The 27733-nt window shown below is 46.5% G+C and overlaps 1 protein-coding gene across 2 annotated transcripts in view; it reads left to right on the forward strand.

The window, feature by feature from the left end:
- Positions 1–26824, forward strand: part of SLC6A4 (solute carrier family 6 member 4) — a 46684-nt gene extending 19860 nt beyond the window's left edge. For both annotated transcript variants that reach the window (XM_010342090.3, XM_074388422.1), the window contains exons 5-14: positions 493–631; positions 1859–1993; positions 2360–2463; positions 4968–5095; positions 6529–6641; positions 7282–7413; positions 8604–8703; positions 9965–10065; positions 14837–15004; positions 21727–26824. In XM_010342090.3, coding sequence (XP_010340392.1) covers positions 493–631; positions 1859–1993; positions 2360–2463; positions 4968–5095; positions 6529–6641; positions 7282–7413; positions 8604–8703; positions 9965–10065; positions 14837–15004; positions 21727–21801 — 1195 coding nt within the window. In that variant the 3' untranslated portion in view covers positions 21802–26824. The remainder of the gene's footprint in view (positions 1–492; positions 632–1858; positions 1994–2359; positions 2464–4967; positions 5096–6528; positions 6642–7281; positions 7414–8603; positions 8704–9964; positions 10066–14836; positions 15005–21726) is intronic.
- Positions 26825–27733: the final 909 nt, after the last annotated feature.

Here is a 27733-nt window from a genome sequence, read left to right on the forward strand (position 1 = left end):
CCAGATGTCTTGGAGACAAAGCATCCTACTGCTTTGATAGTTCAAAACTATTCAAATGCTGTAATGTGTTGACTTCATAAGTGGGGTCTACCTTTGGAAGAAGATGCTGGGGAAGGTCGTTTTCTTTAATGCTGGAATTCTAGGCAATGGCAGCCCAAAGAGAGACCTACTTCAGGGAAGGGAAGGGAGCCCACTCCCCACACTGACACATCCCTCAGGTTCCCAGAAGCTAGTCACGTTGGTCCAAGGAGTTCAGGTCCCAGCCAGCAAGGGAGAGTCAAGGAAGTCTGCCTTTGGGTTGAACACTCTTCCCAGGGTGTTGGCTGAATGTGCTGTGTGGTCCTTCAGGACAGGCAGGGCCAATCCCAGCTCATCCTGGGCCTCAGGCAGCACAGTGTCCATTTGTCCTGGGCACCCTCAAAGGAGCAGCACAGATGTGTGCCCAGGTCACTCTCCAGAGCCCTCAGGAGCTTTCTTCCTCTTTCACCCCAGGCGCCACGTTCTGCAGATCCACCGGTCTAAGGGGCTCCAGGATCTGGGAGGCATCAGCTGGCAGCTGGCCCTCTGCATCATGCTGATCTTCACCGTTATCTACTTCAGCATCTGGAAAGGCGTCAAGACCTCCGGCAAGGTGAGGAGGGCTCTGGCGGCTGATCCAGGCCTGCACCGGGGCCCACAGGCTCTCAAACTCAGAACCCAGTAGCCTGGATGGCTCCTGCTCAGGGGATAGCCATTGTTTCCTTCCACACCAAACACATTCCTGATGCACCCTCCCTCTCTTCACCACACTTATTAGAAAATTCTGTAAGTGGGCCGGGCGCGGTGGCTCAAGCCTGTAATCCCAGCACTTTGGGAGGCCGAGGCGGGTGGATCACGAAGTCAAGAGATTGAGACCATCCTGGTCAACAAGGTGAAACCCCGTCTCTACTAAAAATACAAAAAATTAGCTGGGCATGGTGGCACGTGCCTGTGATCCCAGCTGCTCAGGAGGCTGAGGCAGGAGAATTGCCTGAACCCAGGAGGTGGAGGTTGCGGTGAGCCGAGATCGCGCCATTGCACTCCAGCCTGGGTAACAAGAGCGAAACTCCACCTAAAAAAAAAAAAAGAAAAAGAAAAAAAGAAAATTCTATAAGTGGATGAGACATGGTGGCTCATGCCTCTAATCCCAGCACTTTGGGAAGCTGAGGTGGGTGGATCACTTGAGGCCAGGAGTTCACGACCAACCTGGCCAACACGGCGAAATCTGGTCTCTACCTAAAAAAAAAAAACAAAAAAAAACCAGCCAGGTGTGGTGGCAGGTGCCTGTAATCCCAGCTACTCAGGAGGCTGAGGCAAGAGAATCACTTGAATCCAGGAGGTGGAGGTTTCGGTGCGCCAAGATGGCATGCACCATTACACTCCTGGGCAACAGAGTGAGATTTTGTCTCACAAAAAAAAAAAAAAAGGAAAAGAAGAAAGAAAATTTTCTATAAATGGGCCAATGCCAAGAATCATTACATGATTTTTTCCCCCAAATTCCTTTAACCCACTGATAGTATCACAATTAATAATCGTGGCAATAATTTACTGGAAACCCATCATGGACCATGATCAGTGCTTTTTATACGCTGGCCAGCTCGAGATACTCCCACAGCCTTGCAGATGGATAGTGGGCTCAGAGGTGGTTCTACTGGCCAAGCGGAATCCGATCCCTGTCTATGTGATTCCAAGGGCTGTGAGCTTTCTGCCATACCCCTCACCCTCCTTTCTCAAAGTCTTCAAGAATAAAAGACACGGACATCCACCCAGCTCCCCCGCTTCCTCTCCCTTCCCTAGAACAGCAGGTGATAACACAGGCTTTCACCCTACTTCCTTACAGGTGGTGTGGGTGACAGCCACCTTCCCTTATATCATCCTTTCTGTCCTGCTGGTGAGAGGTGCCACCCTCCCTGGAGCCTGGAGGGGTGTTCTCTTCTACTTGAAACCTAACTGGCAGAAGCTCCTGGAGACCGGGGTAAGACACTGAGGGAAATGTGTGCACCTGTCTGTCATTTTACTAAATGAAGCTGGTCCTCCTCCAAATAAGACAGAAGGGGACAACTGCAATTTGGTTTCAGTGTGCAAGTCTGCAATGATACTTTAACTCAGAAATACAAGCATTAAAGTACAGTTGAGGCCACTGGGTGGGTTTATGCCTAAATGATAGGAGAGAAATCACATTTGTTTGCACTTGATTTATGGCTATGCCTGGAATGAGCCTTAAAAGTTGGCTTTCTGCCTCTGCACTTGGCCACATGGAGGCAGGAGAGGCGAGCCTGCTGGTGCCCAGGGTCAGCCTGCGTCCCCGCCACCCCCTGCCCTTCCCCCTGCTGTGTTCCAGGTGTGGATAGATGCGGCCGCTCAGATCTTCTTCTCTCTTGGTCCGGGCTTTGGGGTCCTTCTGGCTTTCGCTAGCTACAACAAATTCAACAACAACTGCTACCAGTGAGTATCGGGGGTCCCCAAGCTTCAAAGTGGGGTGAGTGACAGTCAGCTAGTGTGGAGGAAGATGATGGGACCAATGGCCTCAAATCTGGCCAGGCTTAGGCCTTGATGCCATCGCCCCTCAGGGATGCTGCAGGCCCCTGACCAGTTCAGCCATGGCCAGAGCACTTACTGAGGCTGTGGCTTCACCCGGGTCACTCAGAGGTTGAGAGGGGCCCCAGGCCCTTTGGTTTTGTCAGAGCTCCTGTATATAAAAATAATAAGAGGCTGGACATGGTGGCTCACGCCTGTAATCCCAGCATTTTGAGAGGCTGAGGCGGGCGGATCACCTGAGGTCAGGAGTTCCAGACCAACCTGGCCAACATGGCAAAACCCCATTTCTTTTTTTTTTTTTTTTTTTTTTTTTTGAGATGGAGTTTCACTCTTGTTACCCAGGCTGGAGTGCAATGGCACGATCTCGGCTCACCGCAACCTCCGCCTCCTGGGCTCAGGCAATTCTCCTGCCTCAGCCTCCTGAGTAGCTGGGAATACAGGCACACGCCACCATGCCCAGCTAATTTTTGTATTTTTAGTAGAGACTGGGTTTCACCATGTTGACCAGGATGGTCTCGATCTCTCGACCTCGTGATCCACCCGCCTCGGCCTCCCAAAGTGCTGGGATTACAGGCTTGAGCCACCACGCCCGGCCGCAAAACCCCATTTCTACTAAGAATAGAAAGACTAGCCAGGCGTGGTGGTGCACACCTGTAATCCCAGCCCCTTGGGAGGCTGAGGCACAAGGGTCGCTTGAACCACTGTACTCCAGCCTGAGCAACAGAGCAAGGCTCCGTCTCAAAAAAATAGAAAGAGGAAGGAAGAAAGGAAGGAAGAAAGAAGAAAGAAAGGAGGGAGGGAGGGAGGGAGGAAGAAGGAAGGAAGGAAAGGAGAAATTACAAAGCAAGTTTACAAAAAGTTGCAACATACAATTTGTAGCTAGGTTTAATTAGTTCATGTGTTTAACAACAAAAATTGTAATGTGATTGTTTATTCGTATTATGTATAAATAAAAAGTATGACGATTGTATTATTTTGACTAGCACAAAATGCCATAATTTTTTCAACAAAATCCTACTTCAGAAATGTTAACAAAACAGGGAGTGTTACACTAATTATAGTTTAAACATCACCCACTGGGCTGGGTATGGTGGCTCACACCTATAATCCTAGCCCTTTGGGAGGCTGAGACAGGAGGATCACTTGAGCCCAAGAGTTTGAGCCCAGCCTGGGCAACATGACAAGACCCGTTGTCTACAAAATATTAAAAAATTAGCCGAGTGTGGTGGTGCATGCCTATGGTCCCAGCTCTTCAGGAGGCTGAAGCAGGAAGATTGCTTGAGCCCAGGAGGTTAAGGCTGCAGTGAGTTGTGTTCATGCCACTGCACTTCAGCCTGTGCAACAGAGGGAGACCCTGTCTCAAAAATAAATATCACCCATCATCTTTAGACTTAATTCCCGGCCGGGTGTGGTGGCTCACGCCTGTAATCCTAGCACTTTGGGAGGCTGTGGTGGGTGGATCACCTGAGGTCAGGAGTTTTAAGACCAGCCTGGCCATGATGGTGAAACCCAATCTTAAAAAAAAAAAAAAAGTAAAAAATTTTTTTCTATTAAAAAAAAATAGATTTAATTCCGCTCAATCACAGATGACAGCATCCAGCAATCTCCCTGTGCTGTGCATAAGATAATTACTGAATTGATTTTTTTTTAAACATAGGAGGGAAATTCACATGTACACTAAGTAATGTGGCCTTGCACTGGGATACCACCCTGAAGTTGTATGATAAGGTTGTCTTTTAAAAGTGTGAGGGTGGGATTTTGAGACCAACCTGGCCAACATGGGGAAACCCGGTCTCTACTACAAAAACGAAAATTAGCCAGGTGTGGTGGCAGGCACCTGTAATCCCAGCTACTCTGGAGGCTGAGGCAGAAGAATCACCTGAACGTGGGAGGCGGAGGTCACAGTGAGCAGAGATGGAGCCACTGCACTCTGGCCCGGCCACAGAGCAAGACTCCATCTCACAAAAAGAAGTGTAAGGATATCTCGGTGGCTGGCAGTCTTGTGACTTCATGTGAAGATAATGTCAAAGTCTAAATCTGAGGATCTCACAAATGGGAGGCCCAGGGCCTGTCCTGGCTCCACTCTAACCCGGGCCCTGCTCGGACACAAGGCTGGTTTGAAATGGAGTGGCCGGTGCTGTGCTCGTTTACTGCAGATGGCCTCTGAGAGCGCCCCCACTGCTCTTCCTGCACCATGTGTGGTGGTCATGGCAGCTGGAGCTTCGGGCGTCGGCAGTTGGGTTCTGAGACAAGGGGAGGGGACTCCAGGACAAGCCTGAGGTCCCTTAAGTTCAGCCTGCTTGTCCTTGCTGTGGCCAGCCTGTCTCAGGCAGGACAGACACACAGACAGATGCTCCTTAGACCCCCAATCTTGGAACTGTCTCAGGAGGCCCCTTGGGTTTTCACTGCAGAGATGCACTGGTGACCAGCGTGGTGAACTGCATGACGAGCTTCGTTTCGGGATTTGTCATCTTCACGGTGCTCGGCTACATGGCTGAGATGAGGAATGAAGATGTGTCTGAGGTGGCCAAAGACGCAGGTAAGACCTCAGGTTCTGTGCAGGTCCCTTGCTCCTACTGAGATGCTTTGCTTTGAATCTTTATAAATATCTAACTTTTGATTTATTTCTAAATGTTCCTGAAATTTTCCAAAGAACGCTAGGTGTGGTGGAGTTGAAGACCAGCCTGGGCAACATAGTGAGACCCTGCCTCTATAAAAAATAAATTCGCTGGGCGTGGTAGTGCACACCTGTAGTCCCAGCTACTCAGGAGGCTGAGGTAGGAGGCCTGCTTGAGCCTGGGAGGTCAAGCCTGCAGCGAGCCGTGATCACACCCCTGTACTTCAGCCTGGGTGGCAGAGCAAGACCTTGTCTCCAAAATAAGAACTTTTTTTATTCAAAGATTTGAGAGAAGCCCAATGCCTTGGAGATTTTTCCATGTGTTCAAGCTGTGCAAGGACAGGACCCCTCCCTTGGCACCCAGCACTGGGGCCTTCAAAACCTATGGACTTGAAATTATGACTCTGCCGATGGCTTTACAGCCGTGGGGTTGCTTTCTGTGATAGTCTTACGCTGGATCAAAGTCTAGTAAGCAAATCACCATTTATCCTTAGAACTGCCTCTTGTAGAAAAAGAAAATCTAGCCAATGTGACCACTGTATTTTACTGAGCAGCTCTCATGGAAAAGGCAAGCGACAGAGGTTGAAAACACAGATGATGGCATCCAGTGGAAGAGGTTCCGGGCCTTCTTGCTAACACACTTGTATCTTTGGCCGATTCGGTGCTTTGACCAACCCCATACCCGAAACGGGGGCACCCCTAGCTAGCCCATGAGAGGCTGAAGACACGTCCCTCACACTATCAAAAGGGACTTTAAAATGGAAAAAGGTCTTTATTCCAAGGCCTCCATGACTCTACAAAAATCAGCTGAACATTTCCTACTGTTCTGGAGCTAAAGACATCAGAGGGGATAATTGCCATGGACTTCAGAAATCTCAGTCCTGGCCCTGAAAAACCCCATGGCATTGTGATAGCGTGGAAACTGATTCTTGTGTGCAGCTTTGCCAGTCCTTGGGTCTTGGGTCTGTTACTGCCACCCCTGTGTTAACGGAGGGCACACAGTCTTCAAGATGGAGGCTCCACCCTTCCTGCCTCCCAGGGACTGGGGTGGCCAGGTCAGACGGAATAGAGTGTGAGGAAGCGCTTGGTGTGTGTCAGAACCTGATTCATGGCCGGGTGCAGTGGCTCACGCCTGTAATCCCAGCACTTTGGGAGGCCAAGGCGGGTGGATTGCTTAAGGTCAGGAGTTCGAGACCAGCCTGGCCAACGTGGTCTTAAAAAAAAAAATTGGAACCTGATTCATGAGTCAGGGCTTGTGATGAGAACTGTAACCACTGTTGTGGCTGAGTTTCCTCTGTGATGTCCTTGTAGGACAGGTCTTGTCACCCCCGCCTCCTGTCTCTCCTCTGTCTCAGGTCCCAGCCTCCTCTTCATCACCTATGCAGAAGCGATAGCCAACATGCCAGCGTCCACTTTCTTTGCCATCATCTTCTTTCTGATGCTGATCACGCTGGGCTTGGACAGCACAGTAAGTAAATGGGAAGGGGACACGGGCTCTGGAGGATGAGAGGAGGACACAGCTGCACTCAATTCCCTCCCATCCTGGCCATCCCAGGCAGCGCTGGCTGCTCTCTCCTGTTGCTCCAGACCCCCGGCTTCCTCCTCGGCACTTACCATTAGTACATTTGAGTCATTACTGGGATAATGTGGGTCAAGTACCTGGCGCAGGCCCAAGGCTCACACATGTGAACTGTCACTGAGCACTGCCCCTTGGCCTGATTACGGCGCCTACAGGCCAGGGCGAGGTCTCTCCTGGGTCTCTGCCTTGCCGAGCGTTCAGTTCAGGCCCTGGCACTAGTGGAGTGAGTCTTAGCTTTGAGTTGGCTTTTCTGGTGCAAACAAAGTCTCCCCAAGAGACCTCACATATCAAAGTTCTGTCCACATGCTCTGTTTTCGTTCCTGGCTGTCCTTCGTGATGGGCTTTAAATGACAGCGTCAAACAGGGAACTACTCTTTGCGGTGCTTTCGTGGGCCAGTGAGTCGGGAAACTGGTGATGATCGGCTTGACCGGTCACTCAGCAACCTTACCCCTCCCTCCCGTTCACGGTCCTGAAGGCCACGGCCTTGTCCCGAAGCCTCCACCGTGACTGCTTGCCGGTACCTCTCAGTTCGCAGGCTTGGAGGGGGTGATCACAGCTGTGCTGGATGAGTTCCCACACATCTGGGCCAAGCGCCGGGAGCAGTTTGTGCTCGCCGTGGTCATCACCTGCTTCTTTGGATCCCTGGTCACCCTGACGTTTGTGAGTGCCATGCCCCTCAGTTTTGAGTTGGCCTCCTCTAGGGCAACAGAACTCTACAGGAAGCTGTTCCTCTCCTTCCATCCCACACAGTGCCCTGGATTTGGGACCAACAGAGGGGAGGGTTGTTACATTTAAAAGTTTGCCATCGGCCGGGCTCAACCCCTGTAATCCCAGAACTTTGAGAGGCCGAGGAGAGTGGGTCGTTTGAGATCAGGAGTTCAAGATCAGCCTGGCCAGCATGGTGAAACCCTGTTTCTACTAAAAATAAAAAAATTAGCCGGGCATGGTGGCAGGTGCCTGTAGTCCCAGCTATTTGTGAGGCTGAGGCAGGAGAATCACTTGAACCCAAGAGGTGGAGGTTGCAGTGAGCTGAGATTGTGCCACTGCACTCCAGCCTGGGTGACAAAGTGAGACTCCATCTCAAAAAAAAAAAAAAAAAAAAAATTGTCGTCCAGGAGAAGAAAAGTTGTTTCTGGCACATCTATTTGTAGACTCTGTGCATAACATCCAGGGGCTCTCAGCATTTCACAGTAGACACAACTAGATTTCAGAAAACAAAGCTGTGACCAAGGCCCTCAATGTGTCTGGTATCCTGGGCCCCTCTGGATTCAGTCTTTAGAGGCAGGGATTCCTCAGGGTCATGTCCACAGCAAGTGTTCAATAAGTTGAAGAAAGTTTAAAATAGATCCCATGGTCCTTTGGAGTTTGTCTCTTAAAATTTGACAAAGAGAGGAAACAAGAAGAATCAACTACATAGGATGGGAAGAGGTGTCTGAGTGGGTAAAACCTGCCCACACTGCGAAGGCCTGTCCAAGAGGCAGTTTCTTTTTTTCTTTTCTTTCTTTCTGTTTTTTTTTTTTTTGAGATGGAGTCTCACTCTGTCCCTAGGCTGGAGTGCAGTGCTGAGATCTCGGCTCACTGCAACCTCCACCTCCCAGGTTCAAGCAATTCTCCTGCGTCAGCAACTCACCTGACCTCAGGTGATCCACCCATCTCAGCCTCCCAAAGTGCTGGGATTACAGGTGTGAGCCACCATGCCCAGTCTAAGAGGCAGTTTCTGGGGTGCTCATGTTCGGTCCCAGGTGGGATTTTTCCAGAATGATTCTAAGTTAGGAAACCCCTGCAGGTCTCTGTAGTTGGGGGGGCAGCACCTCGGAGGGCCCTCACCCAGGCTCTGCTCTCCCCTCCAGGGAGGGGCCTACGTGGTGAAGCTGCTGGAGGAGTACGCCACGGGGCCCGCAGTGCTCACCGTGGCGCTGATCGAAGCAGTTGCTGTGTCTTGGTTCTACGGTAAGATGCTTCCTTCAGCCAGCTGTGTCCCTTCGTCACCATCAGCTGGCACAACACAAAGGGCTGATTTAACCAGAGAAGTCGGGGAGGGGCAGTTTACAAGAGGTGACATCCTGGCAATGGGTCTGTAAAAGAGTCTTGGCCAGGTGAGGTGGCTCACGCCTGTAATCCCAACACTTTGGGAGGTAAGGCAGGTGGATCACCTGAGGTCAGGAGTTTGAGACCAGCTTGGCCAACATGGTGAAACCTTGTCTCTACTAGAAATACAAAAAAATAAAAAGTAAAAAAAAAAAAAGCTGGGCATGGTGGTGCGTGCGTGTAATTTCAGCTACTCGGGAGGCTGAGGCAGGAGAATTGCCTTAAATACCGGAGGCAGAGATTGAAGTGGGCCAAGATCGCACCACTGCACTCCAGCCTGGGTAACAGGGTGAGAGTCTGTCTCAAAACAAACAAAAAACCCGAAAACAAACAAAAATAAACCACTTTTGCATGGTATTTGCTACACATATTAAGAAGGTGGGGGCATATTTTGGGTTGCACATGGGCTTGGATTTTTTTTTAAAGAAGAAATCTTCCCACCTCCCTGGCGATTCAGAGGACCAAGTTCAAGTGTGTGAATCTCTACAGATCTGCCCTAGGAACTGCTGGGACCTCTCGGGGAAGCAACCACAGGGCACCTTTCCCTTCTCAATTGCTCACACTTCTTTGGGAGTTTTCAGTTCTCACTTCTGCACCAGTTACTTTACATGGAAGAACCTTGATCTTGATCTGGCATATGAATGGGCAATATTGGGGTTAAAATTTTCCCTTGAAGGTTTCCAGTGTAATGGTCAAAGTGAGTTTCAGGCAGGTTCACCGTTCCTAGACCAAGTTCAACTTTCTTTTCTATAATAACATTGAAATCAGTTACGAACTCAGCTCTTAGAAAGGCAGTGTGGCACCGAGAAGGGCGGGTCAACCTCCTCCCAGATGCCCATCCATCCTCCTTCCCTATGTAGAAAGAGTCTTGCTTGCTATAAAAATGCAGTTTTGCGACAAGTCCCTCAGTCCCACTTTCGGACCAGATCGCTGTGGCTGTGCTCCTCCTAGAGAGAAATTCCAGAGCTGCTCTGTGTGCCCTGGCTAGGAATTCCAGTTCCTGTTCCCCTTGTCATTCCCAGTGCTGATCCTGTGGCTCTGCCTCTCCCGGAGAATACGGGCACAGCAGCACAGCCCGTGTCCTCTCTCAGTCTCTGCCTCTCTTCCCCTTGGCTGGTTCCAGGCATCACTCAGTTCTGCAGGGACGTGAAGGAAATGCTCGGCTTCAGCCCAGGGTGGTTCTGGAGGATCTGCTGGGTGGCCATCAGCCCTCTGTTTCTCCTGGTGAGTTGCCATTTACCTTCTCCTCCTTGCCCTGGTGAAAGACTCCCTGCCAGACACCTAAAAAATGAATTGCAATGGCTGGGCGCTATGGCTCATACCTGTAATCTCAATACTTTGGGAGCCTGAGGCAGGCGGACAACATGGTGAAACCCCATCTCTACTAAAAAAAAATACAAAAATTAGACAGGCGTGGTGACAGGCATCTGTAATCCCAGCTACTTGGGAGGCTGAGGCAGGAGAATAGCTTGAACTCGGGAGGTGGAGGTTGCAGTGAGCTGAGATCGCACCACTGAGTCCAGCCTGGGCAACAGAGCAAGATTCCATCTCAGAAAACAAACAAACAAACAAACAAACAAATAATAGTATTGAGGAATAACATATACAGAGGAATATTAATATACAGATCATAAGTGTACATCTCAAAGAAATGTTATAAATTGAGCACACCTATGTAGCCAAAACCATGCCAGGAGACAAAAACATGACCCACAGCGCTTTAGAAGCCCCTCTTGTGCCCCTCCCAGCCACTGTGCCCACCATGGTTCCCCACCCTTCTGACTTCTAACACCGTGGAGTAGTCTGGGCACCAGTCACTCCAGCATGTCGCACCTCTGTTCAGTAATAATGATGCATAACATTTATTGAACACTAAATGTCAGGCCAGACTTCATGCTCAGCTTATACTCACTGCTCTATAAATCCTCACAATAGTTCTATGAAGTGAATACAGTTCTGACACCCCCATTTTACATGTAAGGAGATTAAGGCCAGGTGTGGTGGCTCACGCCAATTATCCCAGCAGAGGCTGAGGTGGATCACCTAAGGTCAGGAGTTCAAGACCAGCCTGGCTAACATGGTGAAATTCCATCTTTACTAAAATACAAAAATCACTGAGCATGGTACTGGGTGCTTGTAATCCCAGGGAGGCTGAGGCAGGATAATTGCTTGAACCTGGGAGGCGGAGGTTGCGATGATCTGAGTTCATGATATTGCACTCTGCTTAGGCAATAGAGTGAGACTCTGTCTAAAAAAAAAAAAAAAAAAAAAAAAAAAAAAAAAAAAAAAAAAAAAAACAACAAGGAGATTGAGGCTTGAGGCTTAGCAATGTAAAGTGAAGAGTCCAAAGTCACATAACAAAAATAACTTCAAGAGTTCAAGACCAGGGAAGGATCTGCTATGCTCTTCACGGGGGCCCTGCGGGGAGTCCTAGTACTTTCGTGTTTACAATTTTGTATTTGCATCTTCTTCAAGATGATACAAAGCTCCCTAGCACAGATCCATGTCAAAAGTAGAATTCATTTATTGCCAAAGGACCTGGGTGAGAAAGTTGAGTCCCAAGGGTTGTCCATGTGCTGAGATGTGTTCAATATTCACTTTGTCCTTGGTTCACAGTCCCCTGCTCCAGCCTGCTGGCCTCCCAGGTGTGTGCTGAGGTACCCTGGGGTACACCGATGCCATCAGCAGGCACTATTCTTCTGTTCTTCCATTTATCTGTAATTTTTCTTTGTCTTTTTTTTTTTTTTTTTTTTTTTTTTTGAGACAGAGTTTTGCTCTTTTTGCCCAGGCTGGAGTGCAATGGCACAATCTTGGCTCACCACAACCTCTGCCTCCCAGGTTCAAGTGATTCTCCTGTCTCAGCCTCCTGAGTAGCTGGGATTACAGGTGTGCACCACCACGCTCAGCTATTTTTGTATTTTTAGTAGAGACGAGGTTTCTCCATGTTGGTCAGGCTGGTCTGAAACTCCTGACCTCAGGTGATCTGCGCGCCTCGGCCTCCCAAAGTGCTGGGATTACAGGTGTAAGCCACCTCACTTGTTTTTTGTCTTTTAGAGCCAGAAATGTTATTAGATTGATCCTTCAGTCCACCTCCAGCTTATTAGGAGCACGTGGGCTATGCCATTTTGTTTTAGGACATCTTTTTGGCATCCAGCTATTCTGTGTCCCCTTTCAAAATAGCCCTTTTGGGTGTTCAAAATCACCTAGCCCATCCTTACCAGAAGCAGAAGTCCTGACATAAATGGGTTATTAATTTATATTATCACCAGTACTTCTCAATAATCTACTAAAACATTTTTGTTTTTCAAAGGAAGAAAAGTCACTGGATTAATTCCTTGAGGGCAGAAAGATGTTTGTTTGTTTGTTTGTTTGTTTGTTTGCTTTCCTATTATCCCCACACAGTGAGGAAGGCTGTCCACGGAGACTTGAAGACAAGTGAGATATTCACTGTGGGCGTAAAGTTTGAGAAGGCACCAAACAACTCAGTACTCAAGATAAATATTATTCTCATGCAATGCTTTTCAAAAATAAAAATTGCCAGGTGCAGTGGCTCATGCCTGTAATCCCAGCACTTTGGGAGGCTGAGGCGGGTGGATCGTGAGTTCAAGAGATCAAGACCATCCTCGTCAACGTTGTGAAACCCCATCTCTACTAAAAATACAAAATATTAGCCGGGTATGGTGGCGCACATCTGTAGTCCCAGCTACTCAGGAGGCTGAGGCAGGAGAATTACTTAAACCCAGGAGGCAGAAGTTGCAGTGAGCTGAGATCATGCCACTGCACTATGGCCTGGCACACACACACACACACACAAACAAATAAATAAAAATTATTGCAAAAAGATTCATAATTAACAAAATATCAACATTTTAAATAAACACAGGAGCCAGCCCTGGACTTGTACATCTTACCTCACTCGCCTTACCCTAATCTGGTCCTGTTAGATCCTGTCTTTTAAAAATTGTCCTAATATATTATTTATTTTGATTTTGGTTCCCGTGGAACTGTTGTGCCTGAGATGAGTGCCTCCGTGTACCCTGGGGCTTGGGTCTGTTCATTTTTGTCCATTTCTGGCTGTCAGGCTGGATAAACTCTTGGTTTACAGTCAATGAGTTTCTTTGCCCAATAAAACCCACGTGCGGCTTTGAATGTGGGCCCATTACTCATCATTCCCGTGATGTTTGTCGTACTCACCCCTCTACCGGCAAGAGCCCCAGTGCCTAATTGAGAGAGGCACATCTGTCTTCCACTTCTACGTTTACCTAACAGATCTCTTGCCTGGGCTTTTAAAGGCTGCTTTTGGTAAACAACAAGTAGCTTACTAAAAGTAATTCTTTTTCACTGCAGCCAAGGTACAAAAAAAGAAAATATTGTGTATGAGGAGAAGCCAGGATGTGTGAGGGGGTTTCCGAAGTAGTACTTGCCCCAAGCAGAGGCTGAGCCCCCTGACGACTGAGTAGGATTTCACACACCTGACATGAAGAGACGCATGGCTGGGATGGCTCCTAACCAGCTCCTCTATCCCTGTTCCCAAACAGCTGCTTTAGTAGCCGGGTCTGGGGATGAGGAGCGTGGGTTAGGAGAAAGGTTTGCAATTTACCAAGCTCCTGTTTTTTTTTTTTTTTTTTGAGACGGAGTTTCACTCTTGTTACCCAGGCTGGAGTGCAATGGCGCGATCTCGGCTCACCGCAACCTCCGCCTCCTGGGCTCAGGCAATTCTCCTGCCTCAGCCTCCTGAGTAACTGGGATTACAGGCACACGCCACAATGCCCAGCTACTTTTTTGTATTTTTAGTAGAGACTGGGTTTCACCATGTTGACCAGGATGGTCTCGATCTCTTGACCTTGTGATCCACCCGCCTCGGCCTCCCAAAGTGCTGGGATTACAGGCTTGAGCCAGCGCGCCCGGCCCTCCAGGCTCCTGTTTTGAAGCTTTCCTCGTAGTCTTAGGATAGCACTGCTCAGAAGATGGATGTGTGTTTAACAATTTCCCATTTTATTACCTACAGACAAAGAAGAAAAAGATAAAAATAGATGTTTAACCACACAAATAATTTATATTACTGTCTTCTTTATGACTATGAAATAATAAAATTAAATCAAGAGCAATGACGATTTTGACACAGTGGTAACTAGGCAAAAACTGATATTTACACTCCCTGGAAACCAAGCTGAAATTAAAAAAACTCATCAACTGGGTGTTGGGAGCACACTGTGGACTTTTTCTTGGTCAGAATTCTCACAGAATTTTCAAGTGAAAAGTGTATTAGGCTGCTTTTTTTCCTTCTGTAATTCCTTTTGTGATGAGGACCTGTGGCAGGCGGTCAGTCATTCATTGCTGAGGGGCCTAGTGGCAGAGCCAACCTTGTTGAAACCCCAGGCGATGGAGCTTAATGCAGAAGGCAGAGAGCTCAAGAAAACGAGAGAAGGAGCACACCCCCAGGAGCCTGAGTCTCCTCCAGGTCTTGAGAACCTTCTTATCTTTCTTGGACATCAGGCACCTTCCATCTGACCAAAATCAACCACAGCCAGAAACACAATGAAAGGCAATGAAAACAAAGCAGAGAGAAATATGGAGCCTGGGGCTGGCAGGGGCTGCGGAGAGGTCACCCGGTTTACTCCTCTGCCTTCTGGCAAGACAAGGCCCAAACCACTCTCACCAAAGGTTGCCAGTCTCTTCGCCTGGGCAGAGGCCAGCGCTGAAGCAGGAGCTACAGGCTCCCGGACTGTAGGGGCAGCTGGAGGGATGCTGCAACATCCCCCGACAGGAAGTGCGGGCTGGGGAGGAAACTCAGGGAAAGCACCTGGCTGGTTTAGTCTTGCTGCTTGGGTACAGAAGTTGTTAATTCTGTGTGTCAGAGTTCAGGATATATCATGTCTTGGGAATTTGCTGAAAGTATCGTAGCTTTAGGATTTGGTGTTTGCGGTATCAAAAAAGTCTCTATCTGCGTGGATATTGTTAAGACTTTTAATGTTTCTTGGAATTTCTGTTTTAGTTCATCATTTGCAGTTTTCTGATGAGCCCGCCACAGCTACGACTTTTCCAGTATAATTACCCCCACTGGAGTGTCATCTTGGGTTACTGCATAGGAACTTCATCTTTCATCTGCATCCCCACATACATTGCTTATCGGCTGATCATCACTCCAGGGACATTTAAGGAGGTATGTGCTAGTTAATGTGTATATGTGTGTGTTCAGACTACCAGTTGTTTGGAGAAAAGGATTCTCTTGTGCTCCATTCAAAAGAGAGAAGTCGACTACATGAGTTTCACCAGGAGGCATGCAACCTTACATATGTGTGTACCTGCATCATGGCATAGACCGCTAATGGCTGTCACTGTCATCTTAAGGGGTTTCCCAAAGCCTCAGATGCCACGGCAGAAGATCATCTCGCTCGTGTAAATTTTACCGTAAGATCTCAAATTAACGCATCTCCCTTCTCGGGCTGTCATAGATGATGGTTCCTTCTGCCTCTCCCCAAATATCACCCCTCATCAAAGAGTGAGATGATCATTTGAGTGCACCGGAGCATTCAGCTTGGGCTGTGTATAGCTTTTCAAACTGATCAGACAACTATCCTGTCTCCTGCTTGCCAAAATTTTAAGTGGCGATTATGGTGGGAAAGGTCCATGGTCACTTTTTCTTTTCTTTCTCTCTCTCTCTCTCTCTCTCTCTCTCTCTCTCTCTCTCTCTCTCACAGAGTTTTGCTCTTGTTGCCCAGGCTGGAATGCAGTGATGCGATCTCGGCTCACCGCAACCTCTGCCTCCTGGATTCAAGCAATTCTCCTGCCTCAGCCTCCTGACTAGCTGGGACTTCAGGTGCACGCCACCAAGCCCAGCTGATTTTTGTGTTTTTAGTAGAGATGGGGGTTTCTCCTTGTTGGTCAGGCTGGTCTCGAACTCCTGACCTCAGGTAATTCACGTGCCTCAGCCTCCCAAAGTGCTGGGATTATCACTGCGTGAACCGCCACATCCAGCCCATGGTCACTTTTCTAATAGCAATGTGACAAATACTATTTTGAAAATGATCACAAAATAGGGATTTTGCAACAATATCATAGTGTCAGCTCAAAATTGTTAGCTGTCCAACAATAGCATAGTTTTAGCTCAAGCCATTGGAGTAAAAATGTTTTGCCAGGATAGCAAGATTCCTTTCAGTAATGAATGCGCTGTGGAAATGTTGATAATAGTACCTTACAAGATGTACGAGCACCACGCTTTTCAAACCATCTGTGTGTCGATTATCCTATTCTGTTGTCAAAATAGCTTGGGAGGTAAACGGGCAGGCATTATTAGCCAACAAGGACACTGAGGTGGGGAATCATCCTGCTCAAAATTTCCTTATTTCAGCCAGAGCGTGGTAGCTCACTCCTGTAATCCCAGCATTTTCGGAGGCTGAGGGGGGTAGATCACTTGAGGTCAGGAGTTCAAGACCAGCCTGGTCAACATGGTGAAACCCTGTCCCTACTAAAATCACAAAAATTAGCCAGGTGTGGTGGCACACACCTATAATCCCAGCTACTTGGGAGGCTGAGGCAGGAGAATCACTTGAACCCAGGAGGCAGAGGTTGCAGTGAGCCGAGACTGTGCCACTGGCCTCCAGGTTGGGCAACAGAGACTCTGTCTCAGAAAAACAAAAAACACACAAAGTTTCCTGTTTCAGTGACCTGCCCGTGGCCATACAGCACGGAGCGGCTCGGAATCCAGGTCTTCTCACTCCAGTGCTCTTTCAACTTTGAGACGCAGCTTCCCCCTTGTCCCCAGGGAGAGATGAGTAGCCAGTTTGTCATCCTGTGCTGACAGCTTGTGCTTCAGCCACCAGGATTCCCGGCAGACACGTCACATACCAGACTTTAATACCCTGCAGTTGCTATTTTTTCACATTGCTTCTAGCTGCAGTAAGAAGGGTGCAATGGCAGAAGAGCCTATAGAAGTAGCCACTTGCAGGTCCATAGTTGGGTGCATTTGCAGGGGCCGAGCTCAAAGGTGAGGGGTGATATTTGCGGAGAGGCAGAAGGAACCATCATCTATAACAGCCTGAGAACCAAGGTGGGCTAATTTGAGATCGTACAGCAAAATTTACCCCTGAGACCATCGCAGTAGTCACCCTAAAACATTTCATAAGAAACGAGAAGCAAAAGAGCACAGGCAGTTAAACATCAGCTCTTTCTTTTTTTCAGACAAGACCTCGCTCTGTACCCCAGGCTGGAGTGCAGCAGTATAATCATGGCTCACTGCAGCCTCAAACTCCTGGACTCAAGTGATCCTTTCACCTCAGCCTCCGAGTAGCTGGGCCTACCGGCATCTGGCTAACTTTAAAAAATTTTAATAGCAGCAAGGTCTCACTGTGTTGCCCAGGCTGGTCTCAAACTCCTGAGCTCAATCCTCCTGCCTCTGCCTCCCAAACTGCTGGCATTGCAGGCATGAGCCACCGCACCCAGCCACACATCATTCTGAGAACAACTGGGTTCATTTCTTTTTCCAAACAGGAAAACTGAATTCTGGGTGAACAGAACTCAGAACTCTGTGGTTACTAATTTCCTACAACCAAACCAGTCCTCCCGTGACCACGCTCCTCCCAAAGCGCCTTGGGCTCTGCGCTGCCTTCCCCACACTCTCATACCCAGCCATTGAACGCTTTCCTTCTGGTCGTCCTTCACGGCAATTGTGAGGACCCATGAGCTCTGTTGCTTCAAATCTGGAGGCCAGAGGTGGGAACTGTGTTAGGTTAACAAATGTCGGTATTCTTCAGTCACAGGCTGCACCTCAGATCCTGGCCATCTTTCTTACAAATTCCCCCAGTTGGTCACAGGGAATGCCACCCAAAAGTGTGTCACTAACAGAGCTCAGATTCATTAGCAGTAGAGGTAAGACTAATTGTGGGTTGGGCCGTCTTCACCAGGGGCCACCAGATGGGGAGTACTGGGTTGCCCAGAAGCAATGTAGACCATGGAAAAGGCCCTAGTCAGCTATGACAGACACTCACCTTATCTGGGCCTCAGTTTCCTCATCTTTAAAATGTGCTCGTTCGATATATTAACACTTCCCAAAGGATCGTCCAGGGGCGGTAGTAAGTGTTAGTGCTGGAGAAAAAGTTTATGAAGTCAGGTAACTTTTGGAGAATGCTGAACTAAGGCAAGTTAAACATGTTTCTTGGCTGGGCGCAGTGGCTCACACCTGTAATCCCAGGTGTGATTTGGGAGGTCAAGGTGGGAAGATCACTTTAGGTCAGGAGTTCAAGACCAGTCTGGCCAACAGGGTGAAACCCTGTCTCTACTAAAAATACAAAAATTAGCTGGGCGTGGTGGCAGGTGCTTGTAGTCCCAGCTACTCAGGAGGCTGAGGCAGGAGAATCACTTGAACCCAGGAGGCGGAGGTTGCAGTGGGCCGAGATCGCGCCACTGCACTCCAGCCTGGTGACAGAGCAAGACTCTCAAATAAATAAATAAATAAACAGGTTTGTTTACCTCAGGGCTTCTCAAGAAAACTTTAATATGCTCATGTGCATGTTTAATCTCTGAGAAGAATAAAGCATGCTGTGCTTTTTGCCTAAGGTCTAGAATTCTTTTTTTTTTTTTTTTTTTGAGACGGAGTTTCGCTCTTGTTACCCAGGCTGGAGTGCAATGGCGCGATCTCGGCTCACCGCAACCTCCGCCTCCTGGGTTCAGGCAATTCTCCTGCCTCAGCCTCCTGAGTAGCTGGGATTACAGGCACGCGCGACCATGCCCAGCTAATTTTTTGTATTTTTAGTAGAGACGGGGTTTCACCATGTTGACCAGGATGGTCTCGATCTCTTGACCTCGTGATCCACCCGCCTCGGCCTCCCTAAGTGCTGGGATTACAGGCGTGAGCCACCGCGCCCGGCCAGGTCTAGAATTCTTTATGATTCTTTGTGAATACCGGACTTGATAGTCTGTAACTTTCTGTCTATGAGGGACGGAAGCCTCATATGAAATCCTTTTGGGCTCTGGCCATATGCAAGGTTGGAGTTGGTGGAGTGAGCTGCCGCTTAACTGCTGTAATTTGAAGGATATCGCACACACCCACAGCCTGGAAGTCTCGCGGTTGGAATCATCCACTGGCTTAGGTCATTTTTGCAGAAACTACTAATAACCCACCCAAAGATACTGGAAGGTGGTCCCTAATGAGTACACATTTATGAAGATATCAAGAGTTACCCGTTTCTTAGATTAACTTGTTATCATCTTGCAGAAGGCCAGGGCCTGGCAAATTTGGAAAGCCACAGTAGCCTGGCAACCAGAATGCTGGCAAAGCACGGAAAACAAATGTGGGCCTGGCATCCTGGCTGGTCAGTCACCAACGGGGCGGCAGACCATGTGGGTAGGTTAGGGCACAAAAGCCGAGTCTTTGACTTGATGACATTGTTCATTGCTGGCCTTGCCCCACCCTCAGTGATCTCTTCTCTCTCCGTACACCATAGCTCCACTTAAGACACGTTGTAGTAGTTGGGCATGGTACTGAGCACCTACAGCTACTTGGGAGGCTGAGGCAGGAGGATCCCTTGAGCCCAGGGGTTTAAGACTGCAGCGAGCTGTGATTGCGCCACTGCACTCCAGCCTAGGCAACAGAGTAAGCCCCTGACTCTTTCTTTCTTTTTTCTTTTTCTTTTTTTGAGATGGAGTTTTGCTCTTGTTGCCCAGACTAGAGTGTACTGGCGTAATCTCAGCTCACTGCAGCCTCTGCCTCCTGGGTTCAAGTGATTTTCCTGCCTCAGCCTCCCAAGTAGCTGGGATTACAGGCATGCACTACCACACCCAGTTTTGTATTTTTAGTAGAGACGGAGTTTCTCCATGTTGGTCAGGCTGGTCTTGAACTCCCGACCACAGGTGATCCGCCTACCTCGGCCTCCCAGAGTGCTGGGATTACAGGCGTGAGCCACCACATCCAGCTGACCCTGACTCTTAAAAAAAAAAAAAAGGACTCATAGTGATCCCTGTCTAGTTCTCAACTAACAAGACGTAATTCTGTTTAATCAGGTATAGTTCGCATGTTCATCTGTGGAAATGTGTGCTTTCTGAAAGGTTGCTTTCCATGACTCGGCAGCTCTGGTAGCTCATGAGCCCCACAACAACTCCTTTTTAGATGGATTTCTAGTGTGAGAGTTCAGTAGGCAGATACTAAAGCCATGAGGAGCACAAAATGTACAATTTTGTGCACTTTGTCCTACAGTACATTTCATCAACTGTAGGACTGGAACGTTTTGAATTCCATAGGCCCTATTCCTTAAAGAACAAACACCCCGAACAAGAAAATAGAAAAGCTTGAAGGTGACTCCAGACGTTTTCAGTCCAAAATAAAAAGGACAGGAGCAGAGCTTCGCCTGAAGATCACCAGAGGATGCTTTCAGATCCAATTTTGTCTGCTTATGATATATACAGACTTTTGGCCAACAAAGATTTTATTAAGCACCTTAATGAAGATTTTTCTAAACCTCTGCAGTGTGCTGTTTTTTTCTTCTCCATATCCTTGAGCTGCTTTTTGTCACTCTGATGCTAAGTTTTACAAGGCAGGTTGTAGATTTTATACCCAAGCCCAAGTATATTTCAGATCCATCTTTTTTTTTTTTTTTTTTTTTTTTGAGACAGAGTTTCGCTCTTGTTACCCAGGCTGGAGTGCAATGGCACGATCTCGGCTCACCGCAACCTCCGCCTCCCGGGTTCAGGCAATTCTCCTGCCTCAGCCTCCTGAGTAGCTGGGATTACAGGCATGCACCACCATGCCCAGCTAATTTTTTGTATTTTTAGTAGAGACAGGGTTTCACCATGTTGACCAGGACTGTCTCGATCTCTTGACCTCGTGATCCACCTGCCTCGGCCTCCCAAAGTGCTAGGATTACAAGTGTGAGCCACTGCGCCTGGCCCTTTAGATCCATCTTAAAGTTTCTGTGTACTTCAGCTGCTTCTATAGCAGACATTCTCAGCCACGTCTCTGTGTTAAGTACTACATCAACACAAGGTTGCATTAGAAGTGATGGTTTCAGGGCCGGATGCAGTGGCTTAAGCCTGTAATCCCAGCACTTTGGGAGGCTGAGGCAGGTGGATCACGAGGTCAAGAGATCGAGACCGTCCTGGTCAACATGGTGAAACCTCGTCTCTACTAAAAATACAAAAAACTAGCTGGGCATGGTGGCGCATGCCTGTAATCCCAGCCACTCAGGAGGCTGAGGCAGGAGAATTGCCTGAACCCAGGAGGCGGAGGTTGCGGTGAGCCGAGATCGCGCAATTGCACTCCAGCCTGGGTAACAAGAGCGAAACTCTGTCTCAAAAAAAAAAAAAAAGAAGTGATGGTTTCAATAATCGCATCTTTTACAATTCATGTGATGATTTATACTCTTGTATGCACTAACAGTACTGCTTTACAGGTGAATTCATTAAATTAGTGACATCCTGGCTGTTACAGTGGCTGATATTACTGGGCAGTATGGCTACAGTGTGTCTGCCGGGGAAAAGGAGCCCGGGTGAGGGGTTGGGGGCTAAAACCCAGCAATTACTCTGCTCCCCAAGCCCTGTGTGGCTGTAGAAGCCTCCTCTGTCCAGAGAAAAGGATACTGTTTCCCAAGTCATTCGAAAGTATGTGATTGGCCAGCAGAGATTCTAACGAAGGCTCGTCTTTAGAACTTTCCTCCATTAGTGTTATAGTGATTTTCTTAGTTTACAGATGTGTGTAGTTCCTGAATATACCATTTTAATTCATAATTGAGAATAAATTGGGAATTCTTTCTCTAAGGAAAGTCAATGAGACTATTCTAACTCACCGTTAGATGTTATCAAAGTGCTATTTAAGCTTTAATATTAATGTTGAATATTTTTACAAGTTTAAAAAATGACAAGAACGTTTATAACATTGTATTTTCTTCCCAATAGCGTATTATTAAAAGTATCACCCCAGAAACACCAACAGAAATTCCTTGTGGCGATATCCGTTTGAATGCTGTGTAACATGCTCCGTGAGAGGAGAAAGGTTTCCCCACGACCTCTTCCTCCAGTTCTGACGAGCCACACCTGCCTTCTCCCTCCAAGTGAATGAGTTTCCAGCCAAGCCTGATGATGGAAGGGCCTTTTCCACAGGGACGGAGTCCCAAGAGACGATGGTGCCCAGACTCAAGGCCTCCAGCCACTTAATTCCTGAACTCCCTGGACGTATTCCCACGGTAGACTGTGATGCAGCTGAGCTGGCTTATTTTGGACGTGTGAGGATGTGAATGGAGGTGATGAAAACCACCCTATCATCAGTTAGGATTAGGTTTAGAATCGAGTCTGTGAAAGTCTCCTGTATCATGTCTTGGTCTGATCATTGGTATCTGGTATCTACTTCTAAAGGTTTCTCTGTTCATGAATACGTAAACTGCGTAGGAGAGAACAAGGCTGCTGTCTCGCTAGCCATATATTTTCTGAGTAGCATAGCGTTTTATTGCTGGAATCTACTAGACCTTCTCATCCATGTGCTCCTGTGGCATCAGGAAAGGAAGATGTAAGAAGCTAAAATGAAACATAATGTGTACATGTAAGCATGTGAGTCTGTGTATCGTGTTGTTTCAGTGTATTCTTATCTGTGGTCCAATACTTTGGGCCCATTACAAATGTATGAGTTTCCCCAAATTTTTCTTACTTTAACAAATTCTACCGACTCAAATGTGTATGGAGGTTATTATTTGAAGGGTACAATCACTACAACGTGCTCTGCCACCCTCTCCTTTCCCAGGGACACTGCGTGAGCCTGCACACCTTCCTTCATGGGCCAGCCTCTGGCGCTCGCTGCACTTCACCGTCACCTTCCTGTCTCTCTGTGCTAAAGATTCAGGACAGTGTCCACAGGCAAATCTGGCCTATTTCGTTAGTCACCATGGCTTGGCTGTGAAGTACTTTGAGGGTGGATCTTGACGAATGCCCCTTCAGTGTTTTGCTGGCCATCTGGTTTAAGCTCTGTCTACCTTACGTGACTGAGTTAGACTGTCCAGGTTGCTTTGCTATGTGAAGACAGGAGGGCAAATCGGGTTCTCAATTAGCCCTGGGGTATCTAGATCTGGCACCCTAACCTAAACCAAGGGTGTCTTCGCTCCAAGAGCAATTGGAGAGTCTGGGTTAGCCTTACAGGGACCTCACCACTTGCTGGCAGTCAACTATTGTGAGCCCTCAAGATAACGTTTAAGATTGAGTCTAAGTAAGGCTCCTTGGGAAATGGTCAGCTAAGTAAATCACCTTTCATTTCACATAAAGCTCTTAATATAGATAAGTAAATTTGGCCTTTGGTGGCTCATGATTCTCAGAGGCATAGGTAGAGGAGCAAATTAATATTTGTAGCATGGGAATTCCTAATCAGAATTTTGAGGGAAATAAATCCTCATCAGTGACAAAAAGACTTAATCATCTGGCCTCTTATCACTTCAGTTCTCTGTATAAATGAAATTTAAATCTAACAGCCTCATAAAAAGGGTCAGACAGCAGAGGAAAGGTCCTGTCCAATCCCAGGGCTTCCTTCCTTGGCCTTCTTTCCTAGCACTGCCTACCTGGCCACCTTCCCACACTCTCCCCACGCCCTGCTAGTTCTGATTCTTTGCCTTTGCTTCTCCTGCAAAATACTTACCTTATAGGATAGCTGCTGAGAAGTTTCCCAGAATGCTAGAGGAAAGGAAGAGGGAAATTTAGAAATGTCTCACTGACCTAGCTCGATTTTCTTCGCTCTTTCAGTCTTTCTGCTGCCTCGTTTCCATCTCTTTACTGTCTAGCGTGCTGGAAAGAAGTGATCTAAATGCCTTCGTATTCAGTGGTAAATATTGGGTTGGTGCAAAAGCAAAAACCATGATTACTTTTTTTTAACCAACCTAATAGCTTTGCAAATTTTAAGAACCTGCTTTATGAAGATATTTGGATATGGATTCTCCACACCCCACATTCTTAGACATTGTTCAAACATATTACTTTAAAACAAACAAACAAACAAACAAAAAACACCTTTTCAAACAGAATTAGAGTTTTGCCAAGTTTGGTATTAAGGGAATTGTACAGGAGCTTTGAAAGTTTTCAAACTTTATTAAGCTAAAAAAAAGAAAATCCCAAATATCTGTCTGTTCTGCATAGTTTGCATTTATCTGACCCCTATGTATCAATACTACTATGGGGATTTTTTTAAAGAAAATTTAGGGGTAGGTAGTTGGATTTAAAAATAATATTTTAAAGACCTTTTTACATCTATACGTTTACATTTGCATTTACAGAAAAGTAAAAACTAAAAATAGAATTTAATTGTAACATTATTTAAGGACTGAAGTTAATTTTTTTTCTTGTAATTTTACCTTTTATCTTGTAAGAAATACCTAAGAGGCCAGGTGTAGTAGCTCATACCTATAATCCCAGCACTTTGGAAGGCCAAGGTAGGCGGATCACCTGAAGTTAGGAATTGAAGACCATCAGGACAAAACCCCATATTTACTAAAAATACGAAAATTACCCGTAATCCCAGCTACTGGGGAGGCTGATGCAGGAGAATCGCTTGAACGAGGGAGGTTGCAGTGAGCCGAGACAGTGCCACTGCACTCCAGCCTGGGTGACAGAGCGAGACTCCATCTAAAAATAAAAAAGGAATAGCCAAGAAAAGGGCAAGATACAAGACAAAGCCATGGAAGCAATTCAATGATTAGCTGTTCCCTATACCGATATGCAATGAAGTCCAAAGATTTCTCCCAGCTGTAAACTTACAAATTGTTTTAAACTTACTCTATTTGTTGGCTAGAATGTCTATAACCTGTAACCTAAATTCAGCACTCTGGCTGCCCCATCTGGAAATGGATGCAAAGACCCTAACAAATCTAAAGTCAATGCAATAGCTCTTAAATCAAATAGGGAAAATCAAATCAAATAATGAAATCACAAAATAAGGCAGAAAGTTATTCTGTGAGATGTCACTTCCTCGCCATCCTCTTTTTGCTAAGATTGTTCATTTGTTGCTACCAATCTCAAAACTAAAATTAAGTATGAATTTCCATTTAACTCACCTCTGCTCCCTTAAAAGAGAGAATATTCTCCTGGAATTAAAACTGTATTCTTTCTGATAAGTAAGAAAGACTCATCTGATAGGTTTTGTCTGTTGCGTAATTGATTTGGAATTCGATGTCAAAACAAAGCTTAATGCTGTGGAAGGCAATGGTTTAACTGTGCTGTTCTTACACATATGTTAGCTATTGCTTAGCCATCAATGGTACAAACCCAGCTGAATTCTTTCCTTAGCATGTTCCTTTACTCATAAATCAACACTCGGTACATAAGATATCAGAATTGTACAGGATGGTGGTCTTCATTGAACACAGTGGTAAGCCATTTCTTACCCCACCTCCACTTTTTTTTAAATGTTTTGTCAGGGAAAGGTAGGGAAGAGAAGCAGTAGATTCCCCCAGAAAGACTATGCCTCTGCCTGTCGTTACACTACATAAGTAATGTAATAAAAGCAAACTAGTCCTATGCTAAGTGGGAAGAAGTTACATATTTCAAAGTAGTCATGGAGTTCACATCTTTTAAAATTTGAGCTGAGTTATACAAAGGGTTCTCACTAGGAAGATGAGCTTAGAACATGTTTGCTCGAGAAGCATGTTAAATAATAAAATAAATCCAAATATGGAAACAGAAAGGTTAAGACAGGGAATATCCCCATACTGCAGAAAGCTTTTATGGTCCACTTGAAATATTCTGGTTTCTGAATTTCTTCAAAATGGAAATGAGTCAATGATATTAAAATTTGTTGCCAGACACGGTTGCTCATGCCTGAAATTCCAGCACTTTGGGAGGCCAAGGTGGGCAGATCACCTGAGGTCAGGAGTTTGAGACCAGCTTGGCCAACATGGTGAAACCCCATCTCTACTAAAAATACAAAAAATTAGCTGGGTGCCATGGTAGGCACCAGTAATTCCAGCTACTCAGGAGACTGAGGCAGGAGAATCGCTTGAACCCGGAGGTGGAGGCTGCAGTGAGCTGAGATCACTCCATTGCATTTCAGCCTGGATGACAAGAGTGAAACTCCATCTCAAAAAAAAAAAAAAATTGTTGTTTAGTTCCGTGGTTCCATGGAAAGAATATTCTAAAGCTTTAAGTGTTCTTTTTCTATTTTCTGTACTATCGCTTTTATCCCCCTCATTGTTTAACTATCTCTAAATTTTAATGATAGAATATATATATATATATATATATATATATATATATATATATATTTTTTTTTTTTGAGACGGAGTCTCACTCTGTCACCAGGCTGGAGTGCAGTGGCACCATCTTGCTCACTGCAACCTCTGTCTCCCAGATTGAAGTGATTCTCCTGTCTTAGCCTCCCAAGTAACTGGGACTATAGGCATGTGCCACCACGTCCAGCTAATTTTTGTATTTTTAGTAGAGATAGGGTTGCACAATGTTGGCCAGGATGGTCTCAATCTCTTGACCTCATGACCCACCTGCCTCAGCCTCCCAAAGTGCTTGCATGAGCCTCCACACCTGGCCCAATAGAGTAATATTTTTAAGGTCGGATAATGCCATTAGAGGCAGGGACAAACCTGGGGAGCAAGCTAATTTCTCTGTTCTTGGGAGCTCTTAAGAAAAGTGAACATGAGTTTTATTTTCTCTGCTAGAATGAAATAACACCCTCTCCACCAGGCACGATGGCTCACACCTGTAATCCCTGTACTTTGGGAGCTAAGACAGGTGGATCACTTGAGTTCAGGAGTTGGAGACCAGCCTGGCCAACACAGTAAAACCCTGTCTCTACTAAAAATATATAAATTAGCTGGCCATGGTGGCATGCTCCTGTAATCCCAGCTACTCGGGAGACTGAGGTGGGATAATCACTTGAACCTGGGAGGCAGAGATTGCAGTGAGCTGAGATTGTGCCACCGCACTCCTGCCTAGGGGACAGAGCGAGACTCCACGGCAAAAAACAAACAAACAAAAAACCCCCTCTCAATTGGTTTAATACCACAATAGAAAAGATAAATATTTTAGGATGGAATATTAAATATGTCTGTCTTTTTGTTTCATATAGTTGAAATCAATTCAGTATTGTTTCTATATTAGGTGTTTCAAAAAGAGTCACCTTTGCAACAAAAGAGCTCTTTTGTTGAAAATTATTTATGATATATTTCAGTTGGAATGTCAGGTGGTATTTCTCTTACCAACACTGCACAGAATTCATACCAAGCTGCTCTACCACCAATGCAAGTATTTTTTTAAAGCTACCAAAATAAACTTCTTCACTGGCCAACTCTGATTTTTTTTTTTTTTTTTTTTTTTGAGACAGAGTCTCGCTCTGTCGCCAGGCACCAGGCTGGAGTGCAGTGGAGTGATGCTGGCTCACTGCAACCTCCGCCTCCTGGGTTCAAGCAATTCTCCTTCCTTAGCCTCCGGAATAGCTGGGACTACACGTGTGTGCCACCACACCCAGCTAATCACAGTGTGCATTGGTGAAGGACCTCATCAGAATAAGCTTGAATGTCTACTGAACTAAGAAGAACTTTGCCAGTTGGGGGAGAGAATAGATGATATCAGTCCTTCAATTCTGTAATTGAAGACTCCAATTATAGTAGATAAGAGTTGTGTCTAGCAATTTTTAAACACTGACAATCCAAACAAAAATATTTGGTGAGGAAGGATATCCCATTGTTTTGCTTAAATATCATAAAGACGAGCATTTACTAATTTTTAAAAAGGTATTTTGAAAGATTACTCTTATTTACATTCTAAAATTAAAGGTGTACTTTATCTTAAGAAAATGATATATGAGAGCCAGGCGCGGTGGCTCAAGCCTGTAATCCCAGCACTTTGGGAGGCCAAGGCAGGTGGATCACGAGGTCAAGAGATCGAGACCATCCTGGTCAACATGGTGAAACCCCCATCTCTA

This window comes from Saimiri boliviensis, chromosome 17 (genome assembly GCF_048565385.1).
Source record: "Saimiri boliviensis isolate mSaiBol1 chromosome 17, mSaiBol1.pri, whole genome shotgun sequence".
In the NCBI taxonomy this organism is placed as follows: domain Eukaryota; kingdom Metazoa; phylum Chordata; class Mammalia; order Primates; family Cebidae; genus Saimiri; species Saimiri boliviensis.